General features: G+C 42.4%; 1 protein-coding gene across 2 annotated transcripts in view; it reads right to left on the bottom strand.

Annotated features, from left to right (window-relative positions):
• The window catches only part of CREB3L2 (cAMP responsive element binding protein 3 like 2), a 109,570-nt gene that overhangs the window by 27,775 nt on the left and 59,375 nt on the right, over window positions 1-22,420 (bottom strand). For both annotated transcript variants that reach the window (XM_028106362.2, XM_028106361.2), the window contains exons 2-4: window positions 18,013-18,229; window positions 2,905-3,080; window positions 1,725-1,812 (exon numbers count right to left, since the gene is read on the bottom strand). In XM_028106362.2, the coding sequence (XP_027962163.1) occupies window positions 1,725-1,812; window positions 2,905-3,080; window positions 18,013-18,142 (394 nt within the window). In that variant the 5' untranslated portion in view covers window positions 18,143-18,229. The remainder of the gene's footprint in view (window positions 1-1,724; window positions 1,813-2,904; window positions 3,081-18,012; window positions 18,230-22,420) is intronic.

Genomic DNA, 22,420 nt, shown 5'->3' on the forward strand with positions numbered 1-22,420 from the left:
TCCCGTTGTCTGCCACACTGTGCTGTCATATTCTGGAGCAGTAGCCAAGTGTACCTAGAGCTTACTTGTCCCTTTCACTTAGCACCGTCCAAATTATTCTAATACTTTTCTCCTTTCCAAGCAGAAGGTGCTCCACAAAAAAAACAGAAATGGCATGACAGAAGTGAGGGAAACTCGAATCCCCTCTTTCCTGCTTATTAAGAGCTACTGACCTCGCTCTTGGTGCTTCGGTATCAGATTTCTAAATATCATTTGAAATGCTAGTCTCAGATTACTTGAAAGGTCTGGGGACAATAAGCTACTTTGCCTAGAAGCTCCACTGCATACAAGGATATTGAATTTCCTCCTCTCTGTTTATCTAGGATAATGAAGGACTGCCTGCCACTTACTTTACTCTTGAAATGTTTCTCCTCCAGTGATCCATTCATTGTTACAGTTAGGACACTTTCTGAAGCATACTGCAACATAAACTAAAAGAGCAAGATGTATTTGATAGTGTTCATGAAAATGAAAGGAAATCCTTGAGAACAGTATGTAAGCTGAAAGGCACTAATGGATAACACTCGGTGGAAAGAAATATTGTCTCTATATGGATTCTAGTTGATATTGTTAATTTCAAAAATGTATTGTTTCTTACTGATAATAAAGGCAAATACCAACCCTGATTAAATTGTCACAGATAACATCCTGAGTTCGTTTCTAGTGGAATGAAGGAGGTTATGCTTTCATGAGAACTGCTCATTTGTAACACCCATCCATTAAGCATGCACCATAACACAGAGGCCTTTTCTATGACAAACGCATATACGAATTTCTTATTTGTTGACCACACTACTGAACTGTCCTTCTAACCTCATCCTGAAGACATAAATAAAAAGGAAGATGACAGCAGGCCTGAAGCCACAAAATTTAAAGCACAGGGGACACGCAGGGGTATCTCAATTTAAGAAAAAGCAAAGAAAGCTTCCTTCGACTCTATGACACTTGGGGGGTCAGTTTTCAGGATTCCTACTTATGGGCTTCATCTGAGAACAAGAGGGAGAAATCAGAAAGAAACTGACACAGAGAAAGAAAAGGCGAAAAGTATGACAACTTTGAATATGACATTATTTTGTTCTAAATGGATGGCAAGATGCCCAGTGAGATGCATGAACTAATTTATAAATAGGGAAGAGGCTCCTTGTAACTATTGTCGCCTAAAATCAACATTTAAACACACTGAATGATCAGACAAATTGTGAATTCACTTTACAAAGGGCAAGGTGCTTTTGTGGATGTTTGTGTCTTGGCCTCTACTGCTCACCACAGCAGCACAGAGAATGGGGCTTGATTCACACGTTCACACCCAGAAAGACAACACTTGCCTTGTTCACCAGCACCCAAGTCATAGCTGACTATAAAGGTTGGGAAAGGTTTGGAAAAAAAAAACAAACAAACAAAAAAAAACACCCCTGCTGGGAGTAAAAGTAAAATACAAGATTTAGCATAAAAGTCTTAAGCACATACACCTATTTAGATAAAAGATTTAAGCATATAACATAGATGGGAAGTTAAAATTTAGCTTTCGACATCTGTACTTAGAATCAAGGTTTTAAAGAGCTGAGCTATTTCAGAAAGCAGGTGATGCCTACAGTACAAATTAATCCCAGCACTTTCTCCCACATTCCCTTTCTCCATGCATGGATATCTGGGAATGCTAAGGAAGGCAGGGAGAGTAGACAGACCTTCTTTAGGAGAGAAGTTGAGGAACTGATCCACTTCATGAGGCTCCAGCTTAATTTTAGGAATAACGGTCTGGCACAAGGAATCAACCTAGAGGGAGAATTTCAAACACAGTGTTTAAAAAAATAAAAATCAGCAAGAAAGGTCAGGGTCTTGGGCCTTGCTCCACTGGAGCAGCAAGGCCCAAGACCCTGACGTTTCTTAGTTACATACTAAAAAGTCCACTGGACTAACATCTCGTGGGGCAAGGAGACTAAGACACGCTCTAGGAGCCCAGTGCAATGAACAGATCCAGGCAGCGAACGAGAATGGCATTCTAGAGTGCAGCTGCAGAGGGGCTCTGTCCACAGTCCCCCATCTTTTCCAAGATGGATTGTAAAGAGCGCTAAGAACGAGTGTGCGCCAAAGCTTTGGCAGCTCTGCTGCTTCCGTGCGACCTCTTCCTAAACAGGTACAGGTAGATAGGACACCTTGCTCAGAGGAGATCTGACTTAACATCAGTGGAGTCACTGTTTATAAACCTTTGGCTCCGAACTTCAGGAAACTCAGGTCTGGCTTCCAACATCTGGAAGAAAATGTCCACATATGATACCTGGTCCATCACTGGACACTAGAAACACCCAGAGAGAAGGTGGGGTAGGCATGTAGGCATGGAATCGAACAAGGAAGAAATGCCCAATTTTGTATGTTTTCCATGTGTAATACAATAAAAGTTGGTTGGTGGGAGATCCCCAAATTGGGTCAGGGCAACTCCACACTGCACAAGGAAGGGAAAACATTACACAGGACCGACACTTCCATCAGCCCCGGCATTCGAGCCAAGGATCAAATTATCATTTAACCCTTCTCTTTCCACTGGCCTAAAAATCAATCCCATGGGGACTTTGGGGTTTTTTTAACCACGGATATCCATCTATTTATCTTAATTTTATAACAGCAATCATTGGAAAAATGAAATCAGACTTGTTACCAGTTTTCTGAGCAATGCCTTTAAAGGAAGTGGTATAATCAATACTGATCCCAAATCAACATAACCTTGATATATACATACATACATATGCAATTACATATTTGGAAACATCTAGAGCCACTAGTTCCAAAAAAAGGTTAAATGCCTTATTGGAGAATGAGGATCCGTGTCTTTTGATCCAATGTATGTGTAGGGAAGAAAAGCGAGTATACCCCAGTATTCATTTCCAGGGGGGGTTCCTCCTTCTCAAAAGGGGTGGAGATGGCAGTGATGGTCAGAGTGACAGAGGGAACAAGTCCTGGGGGTGGCTCCTCTGTAATTGGCTCTGTCTTGATGGTTGTTGATGGAAAGTCTGTAGACAGGTACCATTTCTCACTTTCCACTTCATCTATGGGAAGAAGACAAGCACACGTATGAATCTGGTCAGGGGTATCAGACATAAGTAAAACAAATGACCACTGATCTTGCTCCTCAAAAACAGAGCTCCAACCAGGAGTTACTGAGCAAAGAATAAGAGGAAATAAAGTGAGGATGTGAGAGAGGAGATCAATGGATAAAGAAATGAATGGCCGAGTATGAATCCATACTTGTATTTGCCTTGAGTGTATGTATGCCTAAAGGAACCTCAAGGGTCCATGCAAAAGAAAGAAACCTGCCTTCCTGGTCAGAGCAGGAAAGAGACTGGGTGGACAGGCAACAGGACAGGAGGGAGAATCTCAATGTGTGATGCTTTACACTTTTTGGTTTTCAAACCAAGTGACTGTGTCATCTATTTAAAAATAAGTAAGTACACTTTTTAAAGGTGTATTTATTTATTTGAGAAAGAGAGAGAGCGTGGCGAGGAGAGGGGCAGAGGGAGAAGGAGAGAGAATCCCAAGCAGACTCCCCGCTGAGCGCGGAGCCCAACACGGGGCTCGCTCTCACGACCCTGAGATCAGGACCTGAGCTGAAATCAAGAGTCGGATGCTCAACCAGCTGAGCCACCCAGGTGCCCCAATAAGTACATTTAAAATTAAGAAACAAATGGTGTGTAACCAGAGTCTCGGGGGAGAGGACTGGGGACCAGGGTGAGGCGGGCTCTATTCTTCTCCCAGTGGACAGTTTGTTGGTTTTCTTTTTTTTAGTTTCTTCTCACTCCCTGTTTTTGTCTTCGTTTCCCTATGACCCCACTTATGCCTTAAGCCTGACCTAGACCTCCAGAACTTTACTTAGCCCTCTGCGAAACTTCAGAGTTTGTAACAAACATGTGCCTTTACTGAAAGGAACCAAATATCTAGAGAAAAGAGCTGGATTTTGGCAAGTGTAGATCTTGGCTCGCTACTGGCTTTCATGATGATCACAGGCCTGGGGATCAGGACAAAGGAATAAGAACAGACAGAAGCACCTCTACACTTAATGCACATTCTTCTAGGAGCTTACATCCACCTGTTTCTTACCAAATTACTTCAGAGCTACTAGCCAAGCACAGCCCAAAAGGAGGGAGATGGGCAGGAAAAGAAAAGACAAGGAGATTGCAAACAGATGTAGAACAAGAAAAAAACAAGTCAGAAATTCCCCAAGTCAGCATTCCTTATCTGAAACCATGTTTACTAAAATGAAGCTAAAATAAAGCAAAAATACGTTCCTCACTTTATGAAAATGTTTAAACACACACACACACACACACACACGGTTAGTGAACCATTACTGTACAAAAGAGCAAAGTCGTTCCCATTAGGCAATGATTTTACACTCAAGAATTGGACTCAAGCTTACTTCAGGAAAGGTACATGAAGATCATTTAGAACTGCTAGAGATGGGGAAAGAGTGGGCATAGAAGCTAAAAACCAAAGTTCACAATTACTAAAATTGTGTTTCCTAAGCAACTTCCTTAAAACCCAAGAAAACATTAGATTCACATGTACAAAGGAAAATGATTTGCCCCCCCCAAATCTAGTTTATAATTGACTTGATTCATTATCCCAGCCCCGATTTATTTCTTGAGGCAAAGTAAAGATGGGCAAGACTTCGGTTGGTTGAAGATATTTTGCTTTTGGAACTTGTTCTATAAAGCTGCTGAGTGCTACGGTGTGATGGTAGAATTTCCATCATTTGCGGGGTGCACACCACATCCTGGCTGAGGGGGAGGGGGAGGAAACAAAGGGCCTTTTGATGGCGGCCAGAGGAGAGAGACCACACCATATTTGACACAGAATTCTGCTGGCTAGATGGGCACCCTGCTCAACTTAGAGAGGCAACTGGATGAAGAGCCAAGAGAAGATTCTAATGCCTCTCCCAAAATGAGCTTAAGAACTACAAAATTCTGTTACCAGCAAGGAAGACACACTCAGGACAGATCCGGGAAGAGCTGGAGAGACGGAGTACACAGATTACACTTTCTCTATTCAGCAATGACATATGGATGCCTTTGCTTTGTGAAGTCAACACTTACAGCCTGTCCACACTGAGCAGTATTTATCCCTGCCAGGGACTGGAAGAGAGATAGTAAGATGCAATACAGCCTCAGTATATATTAAAATTAACAGTAAGGAGGCATCGTTGAGAAAAGGTCACACCAGGAAATTGTGAGATGAGGCCAGATCCCCAGGCTGTGCACTTATATGACTACTGTAATGAAGCTTAATTCACAGGGGGAAAATAGAGGAAAAAATAAAAACAAAAAGCAATACAAAACTATAAGACAAAATGAAGACAGGTAATGCAATCAGTTCTTCCAGTGTAGCTAAGCAATCCTCAAACATAGGACAAGAGAGTTGATATTCTTAATGCTCAGTGTCCTACAAGCCTATTTTAAAATTATATATATAATCATTGCTATATCAGGAATGGAGACTGAAGGATGAACAATGAAACTTAAAACTACGAAGCAAAACCTCCTCTCTCAAAGACCCTGAACTCTTCCAAGTGAGAAGTCCAAGGAAGTTGCCTCTCTTCCCGTGACTTTTGTTGAGGACAAAACACTGGTGTTGCCTTTATGCTTCCACTCCGATAAAGTAATTTACTTCTCTAACTTGAGGATGATTTTTGAATCGGAAAGAAGTTGAAGGCCATCAAGCTCAAATACATCATTTTATAACAAGGAAATTGACACATAGATCCAGATCACACAGTGAAATTGTGGCAGACCCAGATCTCTGCACTTCCAACCAGTAGTCTTTCTGTCAAAGAAACAACTAAAAATGTAAATAAGGATTTGTGCACAGATATGCTTACTGCTGCATTATTTATAATCACAAAACACTGAAAATAACCAAAATAGTAGAGAACAAGGGCAAGGTGAACAAATTATGATGTATCCATATGTGGAACATTTATGCAGACAGTAATATTACACATACAAAGTCTTTTTAATAACAAGGCAAAGAAAGATTTATTATAGACTATTAAGAAAAAAATCGGGATATTAATTTATATACTATTAATGAAGAAAGTGACAGAAAAAAGGCTGAAAGGAAGTATATCAAAATAGTAAAAATATCTCTGGAAAAGAATTCAGAACATGAATGACATTTTTTTTTCTTTAGATTTTATATGATTTCTAAATTTCCTGTACTGGGATATACTGTCCCTGGATAATCGCACATGGACATGGCCTGCTTCTACCTGCTCTATTTTACAATGATTTATGATGGTAATTATTATTAGATAGAAGCCCCAGTGGCTCAAGGGGGGCCCATTCAGAGTCCTTTGACTCAACAAGAGTCAGTGAGTACTTTCGTGTTTATTATAAACTGCATAATTGGCTTCAGGTCTATAGTCACCCCTCTATCCATGTCCATTGTCATGCAATTTTGCAGTGCCCTCCCACTGTGGACTAATCCCCACCTCGGATTGGCTACATGACTTGCTTTGGCCTAAGGGATGTTAGCTTCCTAACACAAGTAAAGTCTTAAAATGCACTTGCACAACTTGTACTTTCGACATCCTAATGAAAAGGATGTGCCAGGACAATCTACTGACCCCGGGAGAAGGAGGGCAGACATGTAAAACAGAGTTTGCCCCCCAAATGAGCCTGACCAAGATCAGTCAACTCCCAGCCTTAAACATGGGAGTGAATCTGGCTGAATCTAGGAAAATTACTCAACTGTCCTCCACCTGAAGCAGCCAACCTCCAGCCAAGGCACAGACATATGAACTATAACAACAAATGATTGTGGTTAAAGCTAGAGTCTTGGGGTGGTTTGTTACACAGCAATATTGCTGACTTATACAATCTAGCTGAATGTGTAAACAAGAAACTAAATCCATTACATCAGAACCCATTGCAACAAAACAGCCACACCTTGCCATAATAATTCCTCTAAACCATCATTTGTGAACCATATCAATAAATTTATAGATCGACTGATTAGATCTACCAATTACATCATAAAATAATTGACTGCACATGAACAAAGTCAGCCAGTGCGAAGTTTGGTGAGAACAGCATTCCATTGGCAGTTGACATTAGAGAAAAGAGTTTTCATCCTAAACTACTAAGTGTTGGCTTGTCCTCTGTTCCTCACTGTAAATAAATATCAAATCAGAGAAAACAAAATGACAAATGTAACCTATGAGGCAGGGAGTTAACAAAGGGTAGAGTGAAAGGGAGTGAGCAGAACACGTATTACAATTTTCCATGTGACCTTATTTGTGTAGTTTTATTATTTGGGCAAAAAGATCAGTAGAGCCACCATGGCTTAGAATTGGAATTATGCTTAGATGTTTGAGTTATTGGCTGAACTACAAAAACAAAAGTCAATACACTCTACCCTCTCTAGTTTCTAAAACCTGAAGCTCAGATATTGAGTTGAAAAAAAGGGTTTTTTTTTTTTTCCTAAATTGTGTTTACCTGCCTTTTAAGTTTCACTTCAGAAGGAAAACATCACCCAATAAGGTCAGTAGTGCATACCTCGGGGAAGAAGAACAACCCCCATATCATCTGATTTTATTTATAAACAGCTTCCTGTCAAAGGTCAAACTCAACTGGCACATTTCCTCAGCATCACCACTTAACTATCAGCAAGGAAATAAAAACAAGCCCCTGTCTCCTGGTGGTGAGCAAGTCCTTCCCATCCAAGGACAAAATGGAGCTGCTGTGAGAAATGAGGCTAGACTCTAAGACTACTCACACAGCAGGGTGCCCAGAGGGGCTAGAATTGAAACCAATGTGGAGGCAACAGCACAATGCACATCCTCAATCATTTCCATGTGTACTGCATAAGTAACTGCATTGAACAGATCCTGATTCCTCGGGAAGAGGGGAAAGAAAAAGGTTAAACTCTAAATTGGGATTAGGCAGTATCTTTACAAATATGGTACATATATATATTTATATATACATATATATATTTATATATGTATATACACATACGTTTATACAGTGCGTGCGTATATATTCTTAAAAAGTGAAATCATATGGGGCAAATACTACTTATAGGATATATACACCTAGATATCCATTTGCTATTTATATAACAGGGCTAACGTGAAAAGGAAATTTTTGTAAATGGTGTGTAACCAGAGTCTCAGGAGAGAGGACTGGGGACCAAGGAAATTTTTGTAAAGTATGCCTCATCTAAATCCCTCAGCGTTTGATAACCACATTTGCTCTTTGAAATGTTTCAAAGGAATTGGCAAATCTTGACTGATTTTTGATACAAAAAGTTCTTAGAGGAAGAAATGCTAAGGCTGGGTTCTGGAGGCTGGGAGAAGGGCAAGAATTGAGTTGAATGTGTCAGAATCCTATTAAACTACAGCCCACCACATGTGGGAATGAAAGTTAGAGGCCTGTCTGTCCATGGTCCCCTCCCTGAGAGCCTTGACCCTGAAATAACCTTCAGTCATGAGTGATATGATGAAGTGGTAAAAATAGTAAAAATAGCAAACACTCCACTGTGAGTGTTTACTATGTGCTAAGTATTGTTCTAAGAGCTTTACATATATTAATTTAATCCTAAGAGCAGCCAGGTATGGCAGGCACTTCTATTACCCACACTTGCTAGACAAGGAACCTAAGAGATTAAATAACTCACCCCAAGTTGCCCAGCTGGTGTGGGGCAGACCTGGGATTCACAGCCTGTTCTCTTTGCCACCCTCGTATATTGCTTTTCAACAGATCAATGATTAAATAGGTCTCTAGCCAAAAGTGATTATAGTCAATTAATGTGTTTTGAGCCCATAATTAGCCACTACAAAAAGTGCAATATTGGCTCTTGCTATATTTGTATAGAATTCAAATCCAGTGTTCCTGAGGTAAAGATTCCCAGGTTAAGACCAATGAATAATAGCTGAAATGTTTTGATTGTGATGTGCCAGGCACTGTTCTCAAGGTTTGCATGTATCAGACAGACCTCTGAAAGCAGCACGCTTTCTCTCGGACAACTCCCTAACTCCATGTCCTTTCTGTGTCTGCATACAGAGAACCTCTTTCCCCTTCTCCAGTCATTCCTACAGCAGCCAGCTGATGCAGTATATATTTAATTATGCAGTAATCTGCTTAAAGGCGACAATATTTACTTAGTGCTCACTAATTGCCAGGCTCTGTTGTAAATATTTAATACACATTAATTCATGTGATCCCCACCACAGCAGTATGAGGTATGTACTATTATCATTATTTTCATTTTAAAGATCAAGAAAGTGAGACATAAGAGTTGAGCAACTTGCCTAAGTTCACCCCATTAGTAAGAGGCAGGGTCCAGGTTCAAATCTAGGCAATTTGACTCAAGAGATTAGCAGGTGTTCTGCATTGAGCAGCTCTGGTCCTCCTGTAGGATACCATGTTTATAGAGTATGAATTAAATAAATAACTGCGGAACACATGGTTGACTTCAAAAGATTCATTTAATACACACAAAACAACGTCTCCTGTATACTTCTCTTCCTTAAGCAAAGTTAGGACTCTCACACGGGAATATCCAAAGTAATTTCAATTGCTAGATGATGTGCACATTGTGTTCTTTTGCCATTCTAGCATTGCAGGGGTTAGGCAGACAAAGATGTCATTCATTCTTTCTTTCTTTCTTTCTTTTTTTAAAGGGGAAGCCTCATTATCCTTTTTGCCTGTTAGAAAAAGAAAATAAAGGCAATACCAAGAACAGTGATGAATAGCAAAAGAGCTTCTATCATAAGCCCAGGGGCCGGACTCAGAGAGGACAACCACTCCTCTGCTTGTCCAACCCCACCTCTGAGTCTGCAGCCCACCCACGTCAGAGGACCCAGTTCCTCTCTGTGGGTAGATGAGCAACACGACTTCCTTTCTGACCCCTGAATCCATACCCTCTGCAATGGCCCTGACTGATGCTCTTGTCAGTAGCCCGAATGAAATGTGACAAAGATATGGCTGTTTGTTGTCTTTCTGTGACTTTCTTTGAGGTCTCACCTCCTTGGAACATCTCAGTGTCGAGATGTCTTCAACACTGCACAATGCAAACCCAAGTCACCTATCCTTTACTCCGAATACCGGAGACTGTGCTAATCCTGCTGTGAGCTTCATCCAATTTTTTTTTAATTTTTTTACTCTTATGTTAATCACCATACATTACATCATTAGTTTTTGATGTAGTGTTCCATGATTCATTGTTTGTGCATAACACCCAGTGCTCCACGCAGAATGTGCCCTCTTTAATACCCATCACCAGGCTAACCCATCCCCCCCTCCCCTCTAGAACCCTCAGTTTGTTTTTCAGAGTCCATCATCTCTCATGGTTCGTCTCCCCCTCCAACTTACTCCCCTTCATTCTTCCCCTCCTGCTATCTTCTTCTTCTTTTTTTTTTTCTTAACATATGTTGCATTTGTTTCAGAGGTACAGATCTGTGATTCAACAGTCTCGCACAATTCACAGCGCTCACCATAGCACATACCCTCCCCAATGTCTGTCACCCAGGCACCCCATCCCTCCCACCCCCCCCCACCACTCCAGCAACCCTCAGTTTGTTTCCTGAGATTAAGAATTCCTCATATCAGTGAGGTCATATGATACATGTCTTTCTCTGATTGACTTATTTCACTCAGCATAACACCCTCCGGTTCCATCCACGTCATTGCAAATGGCAAGATCTCATTCCTTTTGATGGCTGCATAATATTCCATTGTGTATAAATATCACATCTTCTTTATCCACTCATCTGTTGATGGACATCTTGGCTTGTTCCACAGTTTGGCTATTGTGGACATTGCTGCTATAAACATTGGGGTGCACGTACCCCTTCGGATCCCTACATTTGTATCTTTGGGGTAAATACCCAGTAGTGCAATTGCTGGATCGTATGGTAGCTCTATTTTCAACTGTTTGAGGAACCTCCATACTGTTTTCCAGAGTGGCTGCACCAGCTTGCATTCCCACCAACAGTGTAGGAGGGTTCCCCTTTCTCTGCATCCCCGCCAACATCTGTCGTTTCCTGACTTGTTAATTTTAGCCATTCTGACGGGTGTGAGGTGGTATCTCATGGAGGTTTTGATTTGGATTTCCCTGATGCCAAGCAATGTGGAGCACTTTTTCATGTGTCTGTTGGTCATTTGGATGTCTTTGTTGGAAAAATGTCTGTTCATGTCTTCTGCCCATTTCTTGATTGGATTATTTGTTCTTTGCGTGTTGAGTTTGATAAGTTCTTTATAGATTTTGGATACTAGCCCTTTATCTGATATGTCATCTGCAAATATTTTCTTCCATTCTGTCGGTTGTCTTTTGGTTTTGTGGACTGTTTCTTTTGCTGTGCAAAAGCTTTTTATCTTGATGAAATCCCAATAGTTCATTTTTGCCCTTGCTTCCCTTGCCTTTGGCGATGTTTCTAGGAAGAAGTTGCTGCGGCTGAGGTCGAAGAAGTTGCTGCCTGTGTTCTCCTTTAGGATTTTGATGGACTCCTGTCTCACGTTTAGGTCTTTCAACCATTTGGAGTCTATTTTTGTGTGTGGTGTAAGGAAATGGTCCAGTTTCATTCTTCTGCATGTGGCCGTCCAATTTTCCCAACACCATTTGTTGAAGAGACTGTCTTTTTTCCATTGGACATTCTTTCCTGCTTTGTCAAAGATGAGTTGACCATAGAGTTGAGGGTCCATTTCTGGGCTCTCTATTCTGTTCTATTGATCTATGTGTCTGTTTTTGTGCCAGTACCATACTGTCTTGATGATGACAGCTTTGTAATAGAGCTGGAAGTCCGGAATTGTGATGCCGCCAGCTTTGCTTTTCTTTTTCAACATTCCTCTGGCTATTCGGGGTCTCTTCTGTTTCCATTCATCCATTTTTTTCAAAACCCATTATTTCTTTGCCATGCATGTTACACACCTTCCCTTTCCTCCCTGTATTACTGACCCATTTCCAGGCCCACCTTCCGTGCTCTGGCATCATCAGCCATGCGACATTATTTTCTTCTGCTCTTCCCCCAAACATCATCTGGCTTTCCTAAAAATCTGTTTCGCCCCAAACCCCAAGTCTTGGCTTCCACCAGGCTTCACATTTACCTGCAGCACTGTTCATCGTTAGCTCACAGACTATAGTATTCAATCCTGCCTATGAAAACAGCTCCACAAATTTAGGGTCTCCATACTAAGACACCCTACCCAGCCAACCCTCGCCCTTGTTAGCACTAGAAGCCCAACTGGCTTAATCAGAAGGAGGATAATTATTATTTATGTCCCTGGTCCCACCCTCTCTAGAACCTGGAACAGCCATGGGTACAATTCCTTATTCCACCTGAAATAAAGTTATCTTGGCTCATGTGTGGTAGAAATACTTCATTAGATCACTTCAGTACTCGTATATTTTTTGCCAAGTCTGTTGGTATTTTATGTATGTTTTAATTTTGTTCCTATATCATCTGGGAGGATAGTGGCCATGTCTAGTTCTCTCTGAACAGACTTACTTCAGCACTACTAAGTTTCTTCTTTAGGAAGAAGACTGAAATTGAAGAACAAAGCAAATGAATACCTAGCATCTCAATTTAATTATAAAGGAAGATGACTAAAATAGAGTAACTCATGAAGATACCTTCCATGTGGTAAGGCGCAAGATTTGGTCATTCAAATATAAGCTTTTTTCCTTCAGAGTATAAAAATATCCACAGACATTTTACTTGGATGTTTCTGCTTATCTCTTTATAACTTTCTCTCTCTCTTCCTCTCTCTCTGTTTTTGTAGAACAGAAAACCCTGCCTGGCATATGGTTAACAGCCTTAATCATGGGGAGAAATGAATGAGCTGGATGCAGGATGTCTTTCTGGTGGTTGTGAAGGCCAAGCCCACATTCTAAGGGCTGGTACTTGTGGTTGCTGAGCCCACATGAAGTTCTTTAGCTCTAGTGTCTCAGAGAAGTCTATAGTCAAATTCAGTCCTGAAGATAGATGACTCCTATGTAATCTTAGAAGAGTGTTTCTCAACCTCTTTTGGAGGTGCGGGGGGCATCACAGACTCTTTTGAGGATCTAAAAAAAGGTATAGATGCTTTCACCAGAAAAACTGATGAATGTAGATAGAACCCAAATGTTGTATATAATTTTAGGGATCTACAGTCCATCTGGGTCCATGACAAGTTAATAGGATAAGAGCACTACATATGCCCTATGTAACTGGCCTGCGGTTCAAGGAGGGAGGGAGGGGGAGAAGAGAGAGTTAGCAGGGAAAGAACAAGGAAGGACAAAGAAGAAGGAAGACATGGCAGATGGAAGAAGAGAGGGTAAAGGGGAGAAAGAGGGAGAAAAATCCTAATAAACTAGGACAGGGTCTACTCAAACTGTATATTACTTTCTTTTAGCTTAGCGGCAACTATGGAAGAATTCCACTTAATCTAAGGAAAATTGGACAAGGAGGTATGAATCACTAGTTTTCCCAGGTATAATGAAATAATTTACTCACTATCCGTCCCTAGAAATAAGGACTCCTAGTTCTGCTTAAACTGCTTCCCAGTGCAAGAGAAAAAGAATATTAAATTTAATGTGAACAGCAATTTTTAAAGGCTGCCTCCTGACGCACTTCCTAAAGAGCTATCCCCCTTCTCCAACAGGGAGGGGATCAGCTTGACAGAGCATGTGGCACAAGAGGGATCCTTGGGATTGGTCCTCCCTCAAGGCAGATCCAAATTGGGGTTCAAATGAATACAATAATTCTGTTCCCAAACATCTGCCCCTTCACCCAAAACTCTGAAAAACACTGGAAGCTAAGACCTGGACAAAGCTTTCCCAGGAAAGATCCCCATCTATTCATGTACACTGTCTAACTTTGATTTTTGCACAGTCCAAATGATTACTCTCCTTGTTCATTATTCCCTACTGATACAAGTGCTTTTGCTGGCTGAGAAAGGTGTCTTTAACTCAGAGAAATACCAATATTTGAACATCAACTGTGGATCGGAAACTCTTTGCAAAATATATTTGACCCACTATTAACTGTTCTCAGCAAGTTACTAGCACAGGCCTATTACAGCATGGGATCTATAAATAGAACAAGGCACGAGGTGAGGGCACTAAAAGGTGTGCACTTTGGCCTAATGATAAGAAAGCCTTCCTGGAAAAGACCCACTGATTCTTTTTCCCCAATACCATTGGCATAGGTGGCACTCATGAGTTCCCCTACGTTACATTTCAATCGATTACAATTAAAATATGAAGAAATCATTTCATCATGGAAGAGGACGAGACCCTGCTTTCAGAAACCTGCTTATTTGCAGTCATTTCACTAGAGATCTTGCTTTAGAAGAATCAGTGTCCTTGCCCTCAGGCCTCCCTCTGTTGGGAGTGGCCACGGTCACTGTTCCAACTCTACTCAGTGCTTCAAGGCCCCAGGAAGCTCTGCCTCGTTCATGCAACCTTTCCTATGATCTTCCTTGGGCATGTTCCCTCTGCTCTGAACTTCTACAGTTTCATTTCCCCTTGGGACATTGCTTATATTCCGTCTGATAAAGTATGGGAGTACGTGGCACTTTCACTAGACTCTGAGTTACTTAGAGGTAGGATCTAAGTTTCACTATTGTGTCCTTTAAGTAGGTAGGATGGCGCCTGACACACAGCAGGTGTTCAACAAACATATGTGGAATTGAAGGGGAAGGTCAATCTGCCTAGATCATTGAGGCCTTCTCTAGTCTGCATATTCTAGAACAGCAAGTCTGCAGAATGGCTGCCGACTCCACAGATGCTAATGTCTCACTTTAAGTGTGGCTCTGTGGTTAGGACTCCAGCCACACCACCTCTGCCCTCTGCTCTTGTTGTTTCCTCTGCCTAGAAGCCTCTTCCTGAGACATCTAGTTCTTTAGCTCATCTCTTGCTGATCTTTGCTCAGACACTACTTTCCAAGAAGGGCCTTGGCTCTATCCTATTTAAGATTTCAATTCCTCCTCCCCTGTTTTGGTGTGAATGTTTGTGCTCCCCGCAAATTCTTACGTTGAAATCCTAATGCCCCATGTGATGTATCAGGTGGAGGGTCTTTAGAAGGTGCTTAAGTCATGAGGATGGAGCCCACACAAATGGAAACTGTGCCCTTATTAAAGAGACCCCAGTGAGCTCCCTCACCCCTTCCACCAAGTGAGGATAGCACAGGAAGTCTGCGACTGGAGAAGGCTCTCACCCAACCCTGCTGGCACCCTAATCTGCGACTTCCAGGCTCTAGAACTGTAAGGAAGAAATTCCCGTTGTTTATAAGCTACCTAGTCTTCGGGATTTTTGTTAAAGCAGACTCAATAGACTAAGACACCAGCCCATCTCCCCCAGCAACTCCCTACCCTTTTTTCTGATTTATTTTTCTGTATATCACTCATCACCATCTAATAAACCATATATTTTACTTCTTTCTTTCTTTTTTTTTTTTAAAGATTTTTATTTATTTATTGAGAGAAAGAGAGAATGGTAGAGAGCATGAGAGAGAGGAAGGTCAGAGGGAGAAGCAGACTCCCTGCTGAGCAGGGAGCCCGATGCGGGACTCGATACAGGGACTCCAGGATCATGACCTGAGCCGAAGGCAGTCGCTTAACCAACTGAGCCACCCAGGCGCCCTCCCAACTTCTTTCCTTTTCTTATTTTCTACTCCACCCCTATCTCCTAGAATGTAAACTCCACAGGGGCAGAGATCTTTGTTCATTGTGTTAGCTCTTTTACCCTCAATGCTTAGGACAGTCCCTGGCAGATGCAGTACAAAGTAGTTACTCAATAGATCACTATGAAGTGAATTTTAAGAGTGAATCATAAAGCATTTATAAAATATCTGCTTCTCCATGGCACTCTGTTTGCTTCTACACAAGACAGCTGCTATAAGCCAAGAAATACCACCTGATCAAATGCTCACAGCCCAGTGTATCTGCATCATTAGAGAGCTAGCAATGCATGGAAGAACAGAATAGGTGTCTTCCCTGACACCATCACCAGAGATAAGGAACGTGCTTCAGTCTTCCATACCTTCTCCCTTAACAACTTACTGCACAATTAATTCAACGAAATAACTGTTCATCAGATACCGTCAAAGTGCCAAGCAAGTACGAGGAACCTGTAATCACACTTGCTCACAGCCAGCTCAAAATAGAGAACAGAAAAATAAATAATAGCTGAAATATAAGGACAAGTGTAATAGTCTTCACAAAAATGGCAAAAATGAAACAAACAAACATACAAACAGTAACAGCGCTATGAAAACATTAAGGCTGACAACTTCCAGATGGAAGAGTCGTCTGACTCTGATGACACTGAGTTGGGTCTTGAGGGATCGGTGGGAATTCAACTAGTGGGGCTGACAAGAGGGTGAGAGAAGGTAATGGAAACTCAGAGTAGAGAAAGCAGTGTACGGCATGGAGTGGAGAATTCAATGCCAGAGCCATGCAGACAGGGAGCAATGGGACAAGGTGGGGAAGGGAGGTAGGAGCAGCCCACAAAGGGCCTCAAAAGCCATGCCGTGAGGTCGGCTTCATTCTATAGAACAATGGAGAACTGTTTGAGATTTTGCAATAAGGAATGAATATGAACAAAAGTGAATATTCTTCTTGAATCTTTTTGTATCTTCATCCCATATAACTCCTTGGAGTCCTGACTTTTTGAGTATCCTAACTACTATCCAGAGAAATATTTCCATTCATTAGTCCTAAGAAACCAGCTCCATCCGATTTGTAGTTTGTCCCTGCCCTCTTAAAGATTATAATCTAAAGCAAATTCACTGAATCTAACAGACATATGAAGACTAAACTAACAAAAAGAAAATAATGCCACACTAAGTTTGATGGGAAGGAACCCACTATCATATTTCATTGGCGCACACAGCCTGGGAAATTGAGAAATCCTCCACAAAAACTTCCTGACCACCTAAGGTCCTGCCATCCTCTTATAGTTCCTGGTTTGGAATAATAGTGATTGCAACAGCAGCTAAGAACAATATCCTTACTATGAGTCAGGTCCTGGGCTAGGCGCTGGCATAGATTCTCATGTTTAATCTTCACAACAGGACATGAAGTCGATGCTGTTTTTATCCTACTTTTACACATGAGGAACCTGAGGTTTGATGATATTAAGTAGTTTGCCCCTAACTAGTCACTGACATAGATCTTAAACTGAGGTCTGACTGCAGAGCACATCACCTTCACCACCACCCTTAGCATATTTCAGCATTGTTACTGTCGACTGTGTACATTTCTCATGTTCCCCACATGATAAGTTCTAGAAGAGCAATGTGCACATTTTTTTCTTTATATTTCCTTCAATGTCTCGCCTGTGAACTCAAGAACCACACGGTGAATGAATGGCTATACTTTAAGCCACTGATAATATGTGATAAAGGAGCTCAGACATGGAAGACAGTCACTCTACAGACAAATGGCCAAACAGCTTAATACTCTAAAGCCAAGAAAACTAGGTCTTCAACAAATACCATACTGACAGTATTGATGATGGGCAAGAAAGGGTCACCAAGAATACTAGGAATGCTCACCAAGATCTCATATACATGTGGTCAAGGGAACATAGTGAATATGGGTTAAGAGGATGCCCAAGAAGCTTCTGTGGAGAAGAGTGGTCAGAAAAATTCTTCCTCAGAAAAAAATGACATGACCTCTTAAAACAACGGACGTCCTGGAATTATCAACCAGATAGGCCAACCTGATTTGCAAAAGGATGCTCTGCTGCCCAATCCACAGGGTCAAAGAAAGCAACGACTACCATTCAGAGATAGCAAGTTCCCAGAGGACCCAGCCAGGGGTAAAGAAATGCGCCCCACACCCCTCTGTATTTCCCCACAGCCCAAGCCCTAGGCTTTACATGGAGCAGGTATGTGGCTAAAGTGGGTGCCGACGAGAGTGTAACAGACCCTGCACACCCCCGAGGATCTCAGAGGCAAAGGTTCCGTGGTCCCAGGTGCTGTCCCTGCTCTGGGTTTACCGTCATGGACGCTGTCACCGGTGGTAACGTGGGTGAATGGTGACTGGGCCCGAGGCTCCTCACACAGGGAGTAGCTGTGCTCGGCCTGGATGAGAGGCGCCGGGGACGTTGGGGATGGCTCCACCTCCATCGACACGCTCTTCTCTGAGAGGAAAGGGTCATTCAGGAGCTGACCCAACACGTTCTGGGAAAACTCATCCAGGAGTTCTGAGAAGTGCTACAAGAAACAAAGGAGGAAGAACTCTTAACCATGATCAGATAGTTACACAACATCCTAAGGCAAATACATCGTCTACTGCTTCAGACGAAGTCACTTACATACAATGTCCAGTTATCTACTGCTGTGTAGGAAACTACCCCAAAGTTTAGCGGCTTCAAATAAGTACAATTTATTATTCCACACTCTTCTGTATACTGGCTGGGCACACAAGCTCATTTCATGCGAGCTCACTGAGCTGGGAGGTTGGCTGGGAGCTATGCGGGGCCGGGCCAGCCGAATGCCTGACTATGTCAGGCTGAGATTCCTCACATGATGGCAGAAAGGCTCTAACAGGGAGAAAAACAAAGCTAAATGGGCCCAAAAGTCACACATCAACACTTTTTTGGTCAAGGCAAGTGACAAGGCTAGCCCAGACGCAGGGGGTGGAAAAACAGACTCCACCTCTTGATGAGAGAAATGGCGGAATCACAACGCAGACAAGTGTGGGCGGAGGATAGCACAGCTCACCAGAGGCCATCCCTGTAACTATCTACCATATTTTTCATTGGGAATATTTTTCAATACCCTATCCTGTACTTCTATAGCATGCAGGTACTGTTTATAGCAAGGTGCCAAGTTCAAAGGCATCAGAGGTAGCTTCTCTCTGCTCTCCCACCACCTGGACTCTGTTCCTCTCCAGGTTTTCCTTAATCTCTTCTCATCCTCCATCTCCAATACCACTGACTCCTTAGCCCACACCACGCAGTGAAGATGATACAGGAATGGTCTATACACATATTCACAGGGACTCCTGTATCCCGTGTTTCACGGTCCCACACTAACAGAGGTACAGCCTAATCACTCTCCCTCACTGATAGGGGGATAGTCACGTTACAAGGATGCATAAAACCAGGTTTTTCAGTCTGGGCACTACTGACATTTTGGACTGGCTAATTCTTTGTTATGGGGGGATAGGGTTTTTCTGTGCATTATAGGATGTTTAGCACCTACCCAATGCTAGTAGCACTCCCCTAGTTTGGAAACCAGAAATGTCTCTAGACACTGCCAAATGTCCCCTGGGTTGGGGGGAGGGAGGAGGGAATCATCCTTAGTTTAGAACTACCACTCCAGACTACATTAAAAAATAATAACAACAAAATTAAATTAAATTTGAAAGTCCATTTTGGCACCAGCCACTAGAGCCATTTCGTCCTTCTTAACCTTCCAGAGTCACAGACTAATAGGTGTCATCCTTATTGATTAAATTTTAGGGACATTTCTGGTATAGAAAGAAGTTACAAAAGCAGATACAGCGACAGGAGAACTGATTTCAAATGGTGATGCTTGGGGTAGGCAAAGAAAACTCTTGGGGTCCACACAGATACTAAGTCCTTCCACTGAAATGTCAATGAAGGTGTTCCGAAAACAAATGCACGTTGGGGATGGGGAGGCAGGAGGTTAGAGCTCTAAGATTATGGTAGTTGTGGGACAGAACTTCTCCTTTAATAAAGGAGAGAAGGAGACAACAGGGAAGAGGCCCTTGTAGGCTAGGTCCTCAAAGTAGAGTTAGATTGGTGGGTTTTGCCAGCATCACCAACATGAGAAGTGGCTGCATCTCATCAGAACAGAACACAAGGAAGCCACAGGCCTTGGGCACAGCCTGATAGGCATCGGCCGTCTACAAGAATAAGAGAGATGCTTGGGGGAGAGTTCTCGGCACACAACACATTTAGAACTGAAAAGCCCCTAGAAGCATCGAAGGCAAGAAATCCCAAAGGTCAACTGACTGCAGCACAATCACCAGGAGACTTTTGTTTTAGTCATTTTATAATGAAATATTTAAAACATTCAGAAAAATTATAGAAAACAATATCATGAATAATTATGTATTCGTTCCTTTGGGGAAAATCTTGTTCTTCCATGTTTGCTGCTGCAATGTTTTTTTCTTTACTCTTCCTTTTTAAAGAAAAAACATGGGGCGCCTGGGTGGCTTAGTCGGTTAAGTGTCTGCCTTCGGCTCAGGTCATGATCCTGGAGTCCCGGGATCGAGTCCCACATCAGGCTTCCTGCTCAGTGGGGAGTCTGCTTCTCCCTCTACCCCTCACCCCACTCTCGTGCTCTCTCTCTCTCTCTCTCTCAAATAAATAAATAAAATCTTTTAAAAAAAGAAAGAAAGAAAACATGAAGGGACTATTAAAGCTCCCCATCTCCCTTCCTCCCTCCCAAAGTTAACCAATACCCTGAACTTGGTTATCATCCCCATTCAGGTCTTTACATTCTTACTACATATGCATATTTCCATTATATACATATGAACTTTAAACTTTAAATAAATAGTACCATCCCTCACACATCCTTCTGCAAATTTATTCTCTCCAAAAACATTTTTTAGATTTATTCATGTTTATACATGCAGCTCTATTTCATTTATTTGAACTTCTGATTTGTATTCCACTGTATTTATCTATTTCTTCTTCTTCTTTTTAAAGATTTTATTTATTTATTTGGCAGAGGGAGAGACAGCACAAGCAGAGGGAGAAGCAGGTTCCCAGCTGAGCACGGAGCCCAATGTGGGACTCAATCCCAGGACACTGGGGTCATGACCTGAGCAGAAGGCAGACACTTAACCGACTGAGCCACCCAGGCGTCCCTTTATCTATTTCTTCTTGAGAGATATTTAAATATCTTATTATTATATGTGATAATATAATAAACATTCTTGAACATAATGGTAAATTTTTTTAAAAAATACAAATCCTGTGACCCACCTTCAGAGGCTGTGAGTTGTTCAAAACCACCCCCACCACCTGTGCTTCTAATGTTCACTTCAGTTTTTCAACCACTGAAGGTCGACCCCAACCCCACTCACCTCCCCCACCCCTGCACACCCCACTTTACGATTAGTTCCCTAGAAGCTTACAATGTCCCTAGAGATCGAGATATGCCCAAGTCAGAGGAAGACTCATGGCTATTGCAGCCACCTGTGTTAAACCTGAAACAGATTTTGGGGGTATGAAATAATAAAGATGACAACAGAAAAGCCATGCCTTTCCTGAGCTTGCCATTTAGGCCAGTGCTTCTCATACTTTGATGTCCATGTGAATCACCTTAAGACACAGATGGTGACTCGCAAGTCTAGGTGGACCTGGGGGTCTGCATTTCAAACCAGCTCCCAGAAAATGCTGCCCTTCCACAGACTACACTTTGCAGAGCAAGGAGCAGAATACCTGCAAGACTAAGGTTAAGATCCAGGTTTCCAGACTATAAGATAACCTGAAGTCAGGGTCCAACTCCCTCAGCAGGTCCCCAAAACAAATTAAAATACAAACTCAAGAGCTGAACTCACAATCCCTGTATTTCCCAGCCACAATTCTGTCCCCTGAGCGGCAATGTCAACTCCGGCCAGCTGTGCTGACGCTGCTAAACCTCTGGAATCCTGTTCTACCCTGAGGCAAGGCTCTCTTTGACTGCCCTGCTTTCCCATGGAAGCCGCCAGGTTGGGCTACTCGGCTGACACCATTTTCCTTCCCCTGGGCAGCAGTAATGAATGTTTTTGTGAACATCCCGCAAATAACCAGTAATAAACCTCCTCTAACTCTGCTAACCATCCCTGAACTCCCGTCTCATGAGAGAGAGAGCATGGGAGGGTTTTGTAGTAATTATCACGTTGCCAAACAAAGTAGCCCTAAATGATAGGCAGTCCTGAAGGACTCGCAGTTGTTACTGAATGCATTATGCTAACCTCCTCTCTGGAAAAAGAACCTCCTCAGGAGAAGGGACCAACTGTACCTGACCTCCACCCATACCTCGGAACTTTGCAAGGTGGTGAGCACTGAGTAGGTCCCAGGGGGATACTTGTGATTAAAAAGAGATTGTCCCAACTTGTCCCAACCAGATGCTGTGACTCAGCCCAGCAGATCAGCTCCAGCTGGGTCTCCTTGGCAGCTGTGAGCTCAGGCACTCAACAGACAGGTTAACATCTCACTGCTGGTGCAGGGATGAGGCCAAAACCGGCCCATCATCACTGGCAGCCAGTGAGAGGGGGGCATATGGCCTTGGAGACAAAAAACCAGACAAAGAGGCAAAGTGAACCTCCTCAAACAGGGAGCCTTCCTGGATCCTGCAAAGGACTATGCATGGGAATCCAATTTATGAAATTTTAGTTGACATGGCATAATAGCATTTTACCATTCTGCCTAAGAGTCTAGT

The sequence above is a fragment of the Eumetopias jubatus genome, unplaced genomic scaffold (assembly GCF_037043125.1).
Source record: "Eumetopias jubatus isolate StellerSeaLion01/CBP00866 unplaced genomic scaffold, mEumJub1_p1.0 scaffold_14, whole genome shotgun sequence".
Classification (NCBI taxonomy): domain Eukaryota; kingdom Metazoa; phylum Chordata; class Mammalia; order Carnivora; family Otariidae; genus Eumetopias; species Eumetopias jubatus.